The sequence below is a fragment of the Macaca nemestrina genome, chromosome 14 (genome assembly GCF_043159975.1).
Source record: "Macaca nemestrina isolate mMacNem1 chromosome 14, mMacNem.hap1, whole genome shotgun sequence".
NCBI classification, from domain to species: domain Eukaryota; kingdom Metazoa; phylum Chordata; class Mammalia; order Primates; family Cercopithecidae; genus Macaca; species Macaca nemestrina.
The window spans coordinates 110,678,297-110,692,372 of NC_092138.1; the positions used below are offsets into that span (position 1 = coordinate 110,678,297).

Below are 14,076 nucleotides of genomic sequence, written 5' to 3' on the forward strand. Positions count from 1 at the left end.
CTGTGCTCCAGCCTGGGTGACAGAGACTCTGTCTCAAAAGGGAAAAAAAAAAAAAAAAAAAATCATGATATGTTTGTTGACTCTTTTTTTCTTTTCTTTCTTTTTTTTTTTTTTTTTTTTTTTTTGCAGACAGAGTCTTACTCTGTTGCCCAGGCTGGAGTGCAGTGGCGCTATGTCGGCTTACTGCAAGCTCTGCCTTCTGGGTTCATGCCATTCTCCTGCTTCAGCCTCCCGAGTAACTGGGACTATAGGTGGCCACCACTACGCCCAGCTAATTTTTTGTATTTTTAGTAGAGATGGGGTTTCACCATGTTATCCAGGATGGTCTCGATCTCCTGACCTCGTGATCTGCCCGCCTCGGCCTTCCAAAGTGCTGGGATTACAGGCGTGAGTCACTGCTCCCGGCCTTTTTAACTCATTTTTAATAAGCTACCTTCTATGGTAAATTATTAGGATGGCTCTTAGCTTTGAAGTTGCAGGTTACTGCTGAAAACATCAGTAAGGGAGGGAACCTAGGCTGCGACTTGCAGACTGTGCTTCTGTTCTACAACATTAGCTTTTCCAAATTACTCCAAGCTCGCCTTGTTCATCCTCAAGGACTCCTTCTTTTTCTCTCCAGAGACTGAGGTTTAGAAAGTGAGAACCAGAAAAGGAAAAAACTTTTCTTTAGAACCAGAGGTTCATTTGTATGGAGCTGTAGATGTGGAAGCCTCTAGATTATAGACTGAGCTGCCAGGTGGCTGGGGAGTGTGTGTGCAACTGGAACACTCCTCTGACTCATCATGGGTTCTGTTCCCCGATTTCACTTTTCATTGCCTGTAAAGCATAGGAAAATTTCAGTTCCTGCCCTTGATAGGCAGTCTGACAAAACTTACATATGACTTTGCTACCTGAAATTCTTTCTGGAACAGGGCAAGATATAAATAAATAATGTATCACTTTTTGGAATTTAAAGTGCTGTGTCCTTTGATAGCAACAGCAAAGCAGGAGAGGTTGACTGGACAGCCACTCTATACCTCAACGGCCATTCCCAGTTCCCCTCAGTTGACCGCAGACAGGGTCAGTACCTCCTTCATCAGGAAAATAGAGACATCCAGTGTAAGCTCCTCAGAGCCCCTTCCACCACTGCACAGTGACATTTACCTCTTAGTCTCCCGTGTCACTAGATGAGGTGTCCTTGCTGCTGCGCTTACCCTTCCACCTCTGCCCTTGTTCCCTTTCCTTCCTGTCTCCTGTCAGACTTTGCCTCATTGTTTATTACCTTTCCTGTTTTCTGTGATTACATCCTTTTTATAGGCTTCTCTCTCTCAGCCTTTAAATATGCGTGAGCTCCTCACATCCTAACATGAGTTTCCCTTGATCCTATGTCTTCTAAGTGTTTGCTGATCTTCCTCAGGTTTCCGTTTGGCACTGTTGCTGCTTTCTCTGTGGAACTCTACTCCTTTGACCTCCATGGCGCCATTACTTCCAGGTTCTTCTCCTGCCTCCCTCCCTCCCCATTACTTTCCTCTCTCTCTCTTCCCTTTGTGGGTTTCTCAGTCTTCTACCCCACTCTAATTGTAGTTGATTCCTAGGGATCTGCTCTTATCCCGCAGTTCTTTTAATTCTCTCTACTTACAGGGCTTCAAACATTACCTGAATGCTGATGACTCCCAAACCTACCTCTGGTTTATTCCTTTCTTCTGAACTTCAGATTCTCCAGCTTCAGCTACCTGAGGGACATCTCTGCCTATATGTCTCTTAGCTGCCTCAAGTTTAATGTGTTCAAATCCATACCCATCATCTTCCTTAGCCCTCTTTGACTCCTGTTTTCTCTGAGTAATCAGTAGCACCATTATCTACTCAGTAATCTTAGCTGGAAACCTGGGAGTCATCTTTATGACTGCTGCCTCTCTTTCACTCACCACATCGAATTAGTCTATAACTTTGCCTTTTAAAATTTTTCTACACATTTCCTGAGTCTCCCTTTGTCTCCATCATGACTGTAAGCCCTTTAAGATCTTGTGTTCCAGCCAGACACAGAACATGCTCTAGAGTTAGTGCTCAGTAAACGTTTAATGAATAGGAGAGAAAGATCACCTAATTGCTGTCTTTTTTAAAAAGGTGGGCTGGGCACGGTGGCTCCTGCCTGTAATCCCAGCACTTTGGGAGGCCGAGGTGGGTGGATCACAAGGTCAGGAGTTCGAGATCAGCCTGACCAACATGGAGAAACCCTGTCTCTACTAAAAATACAAAATTAGCTGGGCATGGTGGCACATGCCTGTAATCCCAGATACTTGGGAGGCTGAGGCAGGAGAATCTCTTGAACCCAGGAGGCAGAGGTTGTGGTGATCTGAGATCATGCCATTGCACTTCAGTCCGGGCAAAAAGAGCGAAACTCTGTCTCAAAAAAAAAGGGTGGATGTCAGCTGGGCCCCGTGGCTCACACTTGTAGTCCCAGCACTTTGGGTGGCTGAGGTGGGTGAATCATTGGAGGTCAGGAGTTCGAGACCAGCCTGGCCAATGTGTTGAAATCCTGTCTCTACTAAAATACAAAAATTAGCCAGATGTGGTGGCAGGCGCCTGTAATCCCAGCTACTCAGGAGGCTGAGGCAGGAAAATCACTTGAACCTGGGAGGCAGAGGTTGCAGTAAGCCAAGATCATGCCATTGCACTCCAGCCTGGTTGACAGTGAGACTTCATCTCAAAAAAAAAAAAAAAAAAGTGGATGTCGCCGGGTGTGGTGGCTCACGCCTGTAATCCCAGCATTTTGGGAGGATGAGGCAGACAGATCACTTGAGGTCAGAAGTTTGAGATCAGGCTGGCCAACATGCTGAAACCCTGTATCTACTAAAAATACAAAAATTAGCCAGGTGTGGTGGCATGCGCCTGTAGTCCCAGCTACTTGGGAGGCTGAGGTGGAAGAATCGCTTGAACCCAGAAGGTAGAGGTTGCAGTGAGGTGACATTGAACCACTGCACTCCAGCCTGGGCGACAGGGTGAGACTTCATCTCTTTAAAAAAAAAAAAAAAAAGGCCGGGCGCGGTGGCTCAAGCCTGTAATCCCAGCACTTTGGGAAGCCAAGGCGGGTGGATCACGAGGTCAGGAGATCGAGACTATCCTGGCTAACGTGGTGAAACCCCGTCTCTACTAAAAATACAAAAAACTAGCCAGGCGTGGTGGCGGGCGCCTGTAGTCCCAGCTACTTGGGAGGCTGAGGCAGGAGAATGGTGTGAACCCGGGAGGCGGAGCTTGCAGTGAGCCCAGATCACGCCACTGCACTCCAGCCTGGGAGACACAGCGAGACTCCGTCTCAAAAAAAAAAAAAAAAAAAAAGGTGGATGTCCATGAGTGGTTAGAATTAGAAGAAATCTTGAATAAGGACATGATGTTGGTGTGGCGTGGGGAGGCCATGTCGGTCTAGGGTTGGAAGATAACTAACTAACTTCCTACCTAGAGAGGTATGGAGAGGGGCGAGATGGGGCATTCAGCCAGTGGGGTCCACATGGTTGACTTTTTAAAATATTTTTTTAATAAGAGAACTGAAAGAGATTTCTGAAACTTTTGTGACATTTCTTGAAGTGATTAGGAACATGGCAGGGTGTTTCTCAACTGGAGATGCTATATTAATTAAAACATTGACTTCAGGACTTCAGGTAACGTAAAGTAATTCAGATCTGCTTTTTTTTTTTTTTTTTTGAGATGGAGTCTCGCTCTGTCACGCAGGCTGGAGTGCAATGGCACAATCTTGGCTCACTGTAACCTACGCTTCCTGGGTTCAAGCGATTCTCCTGCCTCAGCCTCCCCAAGTAGCTGGGATTACAAGTGCCCGCCCCCACACTTGGCTAATTTTTGTATTTTTAGTAGAGACGAGGTATCACCATGTTGGTCAGGCTGGTCTCGAACTCCTGACCACAAGTGATCTGCCTGCCTCAGCCTCCCAAAGTACTGGCCCAGATCTGCTTAAGCAAAAAAAAAAAAAAAAAAAAAAAAGCATTTATTGGAAAGATAAATATTTTATACAACCCAATGGCAGGAATGAGCTGAGGTCTCAGGAGCTAGAAACTTTAGTTATTTTTTCATCTCTCATTTCCTCTGCCCTCTCTACATCTCCATTCTTATTTTACATTGCCGTTCTTTGGTCTTCATGGCAGGTACACAGCCCCACTGCCTGTGAGTGTATGTGACACAGGGCCAGCTACCTCAAGGAAGTGACTCTTGCTTGACTGACTGGCTTAGCTTGACTGCCTCTAATCTAACTAGCTGGTGTGGGGGTGGAGCACACAGAATCTTTGGTACAAATATAGCTGTTACAAATCCACTTCTGTGTCTCTGAGGATAGAGGAAGGCAAGTCCCAGAGAAGGGGGAATATCATCATAAGCTGGGCAGATCCTTTAGAAGGTTTTTCCTAGAGATGTGACTAACTCCTCTAGAGATACCAACCACAGCCCATGGGGTCTGTAACAAAATGTAACACCTCTTTCTATACTGTTTATCCCTTCATTTTATGTGTACAGTAAGGGATACTCTTTATCCCTTCATTTCTGTAGGGCAGGCACAGCTGGGTTTTTGTAGATGCTTTGTAATTACAGTGATGAAACAGGCTGGGCATGGTGGCTCACGCCTGTAATCCCAGCACTTTGGGAGGCCAAAGCAGGCGGATCACTTGAGGTTAGCAGTTGGAGACCAGCCTGGCCAACATCGTGAAATCCGTTTCTACTAAAAAAAGAAAAAAAAAAAAATACAAAAATTAGCCCAGGAGGCTGAGGCATGAGAGTTGCTTGAACTTGGGAGGTGGAGTTTGCAATGAGCCAAGATTGTGCCACTGCACTCCAGCCTGGGTGATAGAGCGAGACTGTCCCAAAAAAAAAAAAAGAAAAAGAGATTGATCTGTGGTTGTATCTTTTAATTTCTTTCTATCATGCTCAGGCTCAAAACTGAAGGAGATCTTTGACAAGATCCACAGCCTGCTCTCTGGAAAACCTGTTCAATCTGGTGGGCGCTCTGTGTCTGTCACACTTAACCCACAGGGGCTGGACTTTGTTCAATACAAACTGGCAGAGAAATTTGTGGTGAGAAACCTTGTTGCTAGAGGTATGGGAAGAAGAGGCTGGTATACAAGATTTCAGCCTTTCTCTGGTATTAAAATTGTACCCACCTCTATGTTCTCAGAAACAAGGCGAGGAGGAAGTGGCCTCTCACCATGAAGCAGCATTCCCCATCGCAGTTGTGGCATCTGGGATCTGGGAGCTCCACCCCAGAGTGGGGGACCTCATTCTTGCTCATCTACATAAGAAGTGTCCTTACTCTGTTCCTTTCTATCCCACTTTCAAGGAGGGAATGGCTTTGGAAGACTATCAGAGGTAAAGTTGTTTTTCTCCCTACTCACTATCCCTAGAGTGATTAATGAAATATAAATAGAATTGGAATTTGTTTTTCCCTCCTTCTTACAGCTCCTATTACGTACCTTGAATGTTCTATCAGAAATATAATGTCTTTCGGCCAGATGCGGTGGCTCACGCCTGTAATCCCAACACTTTGGGAGGCCAAGCTGGGCGGATTGCCTGAACTCAGGAGTTTGAGACCAGCCTGGGCAACATGAAGAAACGCCATCTCTACTAAAAATACAAAAAAATTAGCCAGGTGTGGTGGTGTACGCCTGTAGTCCCAGCTACTCAGGAAGCTAAGGCATGAGAATTGCTTGAACCCAGGAGGCGGAGGTTGCAATGAGCCCAGATTGCACCAGTACACTGCAGCCTGGGTGACACAGCAAGACTGTGTCTTAAAAAGGAAGAAAAAGGCCTGGCGCGGTGGCTCAAACCTGTAATCCCAGCACTTTGGGAGGCCAAGACGGGCGGATCACGAGGTCAGGAGATCGAGACCATCCTGGTTAACACAGTGAAACCCTGTCTGTACTAAAAAAATACAAAAAAAAACTAGCCAGTCAAGGTGGCGGGCGCCTGTAGTCCCACCTCCTTGGGAGGCTGAGGCAGGAGAATGGCGTAAACCTGGGAGGCGGAGCTTGCAGTGAGCTGAGATCCGGCCACTGCACTCCAGCCTGGGTGACAGAGCGAGACTCCGTCTCAACAACAAAAAAAAAAAAAAAAAAAAAAAAAGGAAGAAAAAATATATATACATAGTCTTTTATGTAAACTGGAAAGCCTTTGGCATTTGTGAACTTAGGTGCCAATAATCAATGTAGTTTAGTGGAAAGGATACTGGGGTCTTGGAATTTTATCCCTGCTTTGTCATTTAATAGCTTTGCAAAAGCAGACAAATCATTTAGTCTTTTTGAGCATCTTTTCCTGATTTTTAAATGAGTGTAATGACATCTATTACCTCCTGTGAATTTACCTCATGGCTTATATGAAGCCCAGATTTGATGATGGATGTGAGTGCTTGGTAAACAGAGTATTCTACAGATGTAATAATATGTAATATTAATAGTAATGCTGAGTGTAATAATATGTTGTTACTTTTTAGCCATAAAAAGTAATCTCTGGGCCAGGTGCAGTGCCTCATGCCTGTAATTAACAATTTGGGGCCGGGCGCGGTGGCTCAAGCCTGTAATCCCAGCACTTTGGGAGGCCGAGACGGGTGGATCACAAGAGGTCAGGAGATCGAGACCATCCTGGCTAACACGGTGAAACCCTGTCTCTACTAAAAAATATAAAAAAAAACTAGCCGGGCGAGGTGGCGGTCGCCTGTAGTCCCACCTACTCGGGAGGCTGAGGCAAGAGAATGGCGTAAACCTGGGAGGCGGAGCTTGCAGTGAGCCGAGATTGCGCCATTGCACTCCAGCCTGGGCAACAGAGCGAGACTCTGTCTCAAAAAAAACCAAAAAACAAAAAACAACAATTTGGGAGGCTGAAGCAGAAGGATCGCTTGAGCCCAGGACTTCAAGACCAGCCTGGGTAACATAGTGAGACCCTGTCTCTACAAAATTAGCCAGGTGTTGGCTGGGCGCAGTGGCTCACGCCTGTAATCCCAGCACTTTGGGAAGCCAAGGCCGCCAAAGCGGGCAGATCACCTGAGGCCAAGAGTTTGAGACCAGCCTGGCCAACATGGTGAAACCCCGTCTCTACTAAAAATACAAAAAACTCTCTGGGCATGGTGGCAGGTGCCTATAATCCCAGCCACTCAGGAGGCTGAGGCAGGAAAATCGCTTGTACCCGGGAGGTGGAGGTTGCACTGAGCCGAGATCATGCCATTGCACTCCAGCCTGGGCGACAAGAGTGAAACTCTGTCTCAAAAAAAAAAAAAAAAAAAGGCCAGGCATGGTGGCTCATGCCTGTAATCCCAGCACTTTGGGAGGCTGATGTGGGCGGATCACCTGAGGTCAGTAGTTCAAGACCAGCCTGGCCAACATGGTGAAACCCTGTCTCTACTAAAAATACAAAAATTAGCCAGGTGTGGTGGCAGGTGCCTTAATCCCAGCTACTCAGGAGGCAGAGGCAGAGGCAGAAGAACCCGCTTGAACTCGGGAGGCGGAGGTTGCGGTGAGCGGAGATCATGCCATTGTTCTCTAGCCTGGGTGACAAGAGCGAAATTCCATCTCAAAAAAAAAAAAAAAAATTAGCCAGCTGTGGTGGCACGTGCCTATGGTCCTAGCTACTTGGGAGGCTGAGGTGGGAGGATCACTTGAACCTGGGAGGTGAAGTTTGCAATGCGCCTTGATCATACCACTTGTACTCCAGCCTGGGCGACAGAGACACTGTTTCAAAAAAAAAAAAAATTCTCTCTAATTTGTCACCCTTATTTTGGCCTTGTCCCAGTGAATTTTTTCTTTTTTTCTTTTTTCTTTTTTTTGAGACACAGTCTCACTGTTACCCAGGCTGGAGTGCAGTGATGCAGTCTCGACTCACTGCACTTCCACCTCCCAGGTTCAAGCAATTCTTGTACCTCAGCCTCCCAATGAGCTGGGACAACAGGCGTGCACCACTATACCCAGTTAATTTTTGTATTTTTAGTAGAGATGGGGTTTCACCACGTTGGCCAGGCTAGTCTCTATCTCCTGGCCTCAAGTGATCTGCCCACCTCGGCCTCCCAAAGTGCTGGGATTACAGGCGTGAGCCACCATGCCTGGCCAAATTTTTTCTTCCCGTATAGGATGCTTGGCTACCAAGTAAAGGATTCCAAAGTGGAGCAGCAAGACAACTTTCTAAAACGCATGTCAGGGATGATCCGTCTCTATGCTGCCATCATCCAGCTCCGGTGGCCATATGGAAACCGACAGGAGGTAAGTAAAAGAGGCTTACTGTCAATAATGAGAGGTTAGACCACAGTCCATGTGTATTCCTCCCACAGGAAATGTTGGCCTTCTTTCAGAGAGCCACTCTAGTTAAAGGATAAACTATATGGCAGTTTGATGGGTATTCTGTAGAGGACTGAATATTGATTATTAGGGAACTTTCTTGGATCACCTGGTACTTTAAAGAGCTGGTTTTGTAACAGAGTCTACCAGAGGAGAGTCTGTTATAAATCAGTCATTAAGGTTAGAAGATTTTCTTACAAGAGGAATGAGCAAGAAATTGTCATCTTAGAACTAGTTGAGACCTTAGAAGCCATCTAGATCACATCCCTTACTTCACAGATGGACAGACAGATCAAGCTCAGAAAGCTGCAGCTGGGGTTCAGGGCTTTGACTTGCCAGCCCAGTTAATTTCTCAGGGAATACAGATTAGAGGGACAGAGAAGGTAATAGTCATGGAGACCTAAAGAGAAAAAATAGAAGTTGATTAAATCCAAGTTTTTATTGTATGCCTGCTGGGTCCCAGGTTCTGTGCTAAAGGTACCAAGAATAATAAATAAAATGTCAACAAGGCTAATTGTTGGCCTATGGAATGCCTGAAACTGAAGCTGACGCATGCATATTGAAGGGAGCCTATAAAGAATGTGTGGGAACCAATGTATTGAAACATTAAAAAACAGAAGGCGAGGTGGCTTCATGCCTGATATCGTCGCACTTTGGGAGGCTGAGGTGGGTGGATCACCTAAGGTCAGGAGTTCAAAACCAGCCTGGCCAACATGGTGAAACCCCATCTCTACTAAAAATACAAAAATTAGCTGGGCATGGTGGTGGGTGCCTGTAATTCCAGCTACTTGGGAGGCTGAGGCACGAGAATCGCTTGAACCCGGGAGACAGAGGTTGCAATGAGCTGAGATCGTGCCATTGCACTCCAGCCTGGGCAACAAGAGTGAAACTCTGTGCCAAAAAAGAAAAAAGAATGTGTGGGAACCAATGTATTGAAACATTTAAAAATAGAAGGCCGGGCGAGGTGGATTCACGCCTATAATCCCAGCACTTTGGGAAGCCAAGGCAGGTGGATCACTTGACTCCAGGAGTTTGAGACCAGCCTGGGCAACAAGGTGGAAACCATGTCTCTAAATAAAATACAAAAAAATTAGCTGAGCATGGTGGCATGTGCATGCCTGTAGTCCCAGCTACTTGGGAGACTGAGGTGGAAGAATCACTTGAGCCCAAGAGGTGAAGGCTGCAGTGATCCATGATCGCATTACAGCACTCCAACCTGGACGACAAAATGAGACCCTGTCTCAAAAATATAAAAGAAAAACATAATTTGTTTAGTTTGTGTTATTTCTGCCCTGTGGCAGGTGCTAGGGTTGGATGATCTGGGGTTCATTTCCACTTGGTGATGGCTGGATGATACATTGGGAGTTTAGATTTGTAAACAAAAGGAGATCAATGATAACCAAACTTCTCTCCTCCCAGATTCACCCTCATGGCTTAAATCATGGATGGCGCTGGTTGGCACAGATCTTAAACATGGAGCCCTTGTCAGATGTGACAGCCACCCTCCTCTTTGACTTCCTGGAGGTACGTAACTCAGTTATCACACAAGAGAAGGCCAGTGGTTGAGGTAGCCTTGATCCACTGGGTGACATGAATGGGGAAACAGCATAGCAATTGGGCCTGATAGTAAAACAGCATGAGGTTCCAGCGTCATACATTTTTCCTAAGCTGTAGACAAACCTTGCTTTCACTTTTATTCCATACTATATTTACTTGGCTTCTCTGGATTTTTTTCATTTTAAAGAACAGAAAATTGTACATTCTAGCAAAAGTGAAAAGAGGAATTTGTTTTAGGGATATAGAAGTGACTCCCAGACCAGGTGCAGTGGATCACACCTGTAATCCCAGCACTTTGGGAGACCAAGGTGGGCGGATCACATGGGATTAGGAGTTCGAGCCCAGCCTGGTCAGCATATTGAAACCCTGTCTGTACTAAAAGTACCAAAAAAATGCTGGGCACAGTGGCCCACACCTGTAATCCCAGCACTTTGGGAGGCTGAGGCAGGTGGATTACCTGAAGTCACGAGTTCGAGACCAGCCTGTCCAACATGGTGAAACCCCGTCTCTTAATAAAAATACAAAAATCAGTTGGGCGTGGTAGCACATGCCTGTAATCCCAGCTACTAGAGGGGCTGAAGCAGCAGAATCGCTTGAACAGGATCTTACTCTATCACCCAGGCTGGAGTGCAGTAGTGCGATCATACCTCACTGTAGCCTCAAACTCTTGGGCTCAAGCGATCCTCCCATCTTACCCTGCCAAAGTGTTGAGATTACAGAAGTGAGCCATTGCACTCAGCCAAGAAGATACTTCTTATAGAAGAAAGGCTTGGGGTACATGCCATAACAAATGTGGAACCATTTGACCTATAGTGCCAATAGTTCCTAGTTACCTTAATAGCTCCCGAAGTCAGCCAGGTGCAGTGGCTGACAGCCTTTGGGAGGCCAAGGCAGGCGGATCACTTGAGCTCTGGAGTTCAAGACCAGCCAGGGCAACATGGTGAAACCCTATGTCTACAAAAAAAGTCCAAAAATTAGCTGGGTATGGTGGCGTGTGCCTGTGGTCCCAGCTACTGGGGAGGCTGAGGTTGGAGGATCACCTGAGCCCAGGGAGGTTGAGGCTACAGTGAGCTGTGATCATGCCAGTGTCCTCTAGCCTGGGTGACACAGTGAGACCCTATTAAAAAATAATAATAATAAAAAGCTCCTGAAGTCACCATACATGAACAATGAACAATGATCCTATATCATTTGAGAACACAAGTGGTATTCTGTATACTCTCCTTACTAAGTTTGGGAGGTATACCATACCTTTAGGAAGGCTTCCATTCATTAGAGGAAAAGAAGAGTAGTTCGTTAAGACCTGATTGGTTAAATGGAGGTATTGCCATATAAAGAGAAATGCTTTAGAAGAAAGTTGGGTGTTTCCATTTATTCCCTTTTAGCAAGTTCAGTGGCATTGTGGCTGAAATTTTTGATAGGTGTGAAAGATGAAGGGCTGATTGTGCTTTATGAATCTGTCCTGTGAGTGTGAATTTTCATTCTCTGCTCTGACAGTGTCTGTCTTTCCCTCTAGGTGTGTGGGAATGCCCTCATGAAGCAATACCAGGTTCAGTTCTGGAAGATGCTAATTCTTATCAAAGAGGACTACTTTCCCAGGTATCGGGCTTGTTGAGCAGACAACAGGGGATTAAGTAAGGAAAACTCATAACCAGGCCTCAGATACCCAAGGGTGCTATTACCTGCTGGTTTTGATTCAAGTTAAAAACACCTGTACTAAGTATGACATCTTCCTACTCCAGTCCCTCTCGTTGATATTTGAATAAATGCTTTTGAAACTTAATGAGAGTCTGTCTTAAATATCATTGCCTAAACAAAAATACAAATTAGGGACTGGTCACAGTGGCTTATGCCTATAATTGCAGCTCTTTGGGAGGCCACAGCAGGAGGATCACTTGAGCCCAGGTGTTCAAAACCAGCCTGGGCAATATAGCAAGACCCCCATCTCTACAAAATAAAAAATTAGCCAGGCATGATGACATGCATCTATAGTCCCAGCTACTAGGGAAGCTGAGATAGGAGGATCGCTTGAGCCCAGGAGTTCAAGGCCTCAGCTATGATCGCACTACTGCACTGCACTCCAGCCTAGGTGACAGAGTGAGACACCGCTTCCAAAAGATAGGTGTATATCATAGGTGTGATTCATGTGTCTTTCTCTCCCTGTAGAATTGAAGCTATCACAAGCTCAGGACAGATGGGTTCCTTCATACGCCTCAAGCAGTTCTTGGAGGTAAGATGCCCTTAGACCAACATGTCCCACACTGTTGTTGGGCTGGAATGCACCTGTGTCTAACAAGTCTTGGACCTGCAGATGCTCTGATTGCACTCTCTTCCTTAGTTCTTCCAAACCCTTCTTTTTGTGCCTAATTCCCTCTTAACCTTTGGAGTAAGGGCTGCCATTTCCTCTTCTTTATATGTATGATTCTCCATACTGCCTGTGAGAAAGCTCTGCTGAGATGAATAAAATATATTGAATGTATCTTCTCTCATGAATATGTTTTTTTGCATGTTGGCCAAAGTTCTTGTCTTAGTCTCAGGTCTGGGGAATTGGTAAGTGTCGTCAATTTTCTCCATGAGAACAAACTGCACTTTCAGTTGGACTCTTCCCCTACTTCCAAGTGCCAAGAAATTGTAAAACGTTAATTTTGACAAAGAATTTAGAACGCCATCGTGGGTTTGCCAAGATAGCCTGCTGACTTTTCAGCTTCTCAAAGCTCGACTGTGAAAACAGTGATTGTGAAAGATGAGCTTAGGCTGTAGGGAGACAAGAGTGGGACAGGAATAATAAGAGCATTTCATTTGTTGTCTGTGGCAGTTCATGCAGAAGTGGACATCTTATACAGAACCATCGGTCTTACTGGCTTTTTCCTTTTTGTTCACTGTTCCATAGGGCTGAAATATGGTGTCCCTGAAAGCTTCTTTTAACCATTAAGTGTTGGGAACACTGTTATCAGAAACTCATTCTGTTTTCTTCATCTTTCCCTGACCAGAAATGTTTGCAACACAAGGACATTCCTGTCCCCAAGGGCTTTCTGACTTCCTCCTTCTGGCGCTCCTGATGTCACTCCATCACCTACCATCACCATTATGCTGCAAAGAGGCAATAATAAAGGAACTGAAGACACCTGTATTTGGGAGAAGTCATGTCAGATTCAGAAATTTGCCAATATGTATTTTTATGTATTTATACCTTGTGACTAGGAGAGGAGATTTTCATGCGTCACAAAATTCTTGGAGGTCCCTTAGTAGATTTGGTAGTTCCTTAAGAGATCCACATGATAAAATAAATGGAATTGGCCTTTCTTGTTTTTTTGCAAAAGTGATAAAAGGTGTTTAGCACTTGGTCTCCTCCCTTCTTTGTCTCTAGTGTCTTTCAGAAAGTTGGCAATACCTTAACAAATGCACTCTGAACTGGAGGGAGCCCACCATTTGCACCCACCTACCCACCCTCACCCCTGTTCAGATGCATTTCCAGAAAGAGCTAAGGCTCATAAGGTTCCCTTTTAAGTATTAGTTAATAGTTGAGGCCAGATACTTACATGCAAGTCTGGGTTATGGTTGTTTTGCCTTTCTCAGCTGGTGAAGTCATTCTAAAGCCAGAGGAAGTATGTGATATACACATGGACTAAGGCCCAGATGACACTCTGGCTAGATTAGCATCTGGGATTAGGACTGGAAACACATGTCATATGGAACTAAGGGGAACTCTTTGTCGTCCTAATTTGGAAGTTGGTCCCTGGATGGCCAGGGATGCATGAACCACGCAGGTACCTTTTTTGGTTTTGTTTTTGTTTTGTTTCTTTTCAGTTTGAATTAAGATGGGGCTTGCAACATTAAACATGAGCTGAGCATCCATAAGCATTGAGTTGGGATCAAACAAACATGTTGGGCAGGAATTGAACACCGCTAATATGATGATAAATATGCCTGACTAAAGCCACTACAAAAATTCAGAGATTGGCTGTTCAGATAAGAGTTGAGATTTGTTTTGTGGAAAGACTGTTTCTCTTTGATACTGCAAAGGCAGTGGCCATGGATCTGTTCCTCTGTGCTAAATGTCTTGTGGCAGGGTGTGTTTGTGGGGGAGTGTTCGCTGGTACTCTTGAGTAGCCTGAAGTGACCCATTCTATGAATTGTTAATTATGGTGCCAAAAAAATAAATAAATAATAAAGCTTGGTTTTTTAAAAAACCCATTGCTGATATATTGGTTCAATATGATCAATT

General features: G+C 45.2%; 1 protein-coding gene across 3 annotated transcripts in view; it reads left to right on the plus strand.

Moving 5' to 3' along the window:
• The window catches only part of LOC105463985 (GLE1 RNA export mediator), a 38,192-nt gene extending 24,134 nt beyond the window's left edge, over window positions 1-14,058 (plus strand). For 2 of the 3 annotated variants that reach the window (XM_071078423.1, XM_071078425.1), the window contains 7 exons: window positions 4,910-5,052; window positions 5,153-5,343; window positions 8,090-8,219; window positions 9,714-9,818; window positions 11,368-11,450; window positions 12,018-12,081; window positions 12,842-14,057. In XM_071078423.1, the coding sequence (XP_070934524.1) occupies window positions 4,910-5,052; window positions 5,153-5,343; window positions 8,090-8,219; window positions 9,714-9,818; window positions 11,368-11,450; window positions 12,018-12,081; window positions 12,842-12,910 (785 nt within the window). In that variant the 3' untranslated portion in view covers window positions 12,911-14,057. Of the gene's footprint in view, window positions 1-4,909; window positions 5,053-5,152; window positions 5,344-8,089; window positions 8,220-9,713; window positions 9,819-11,367; window positions 11,451-12,017; window positions 12,082-12,841 lie in introns of all 3 variants that reach the window. The other variant, XM_071078424.1, reaches the window with a different exon arrangement.
• Window positions 14,059-14,076: the final 18 nt, after the last annotated feature.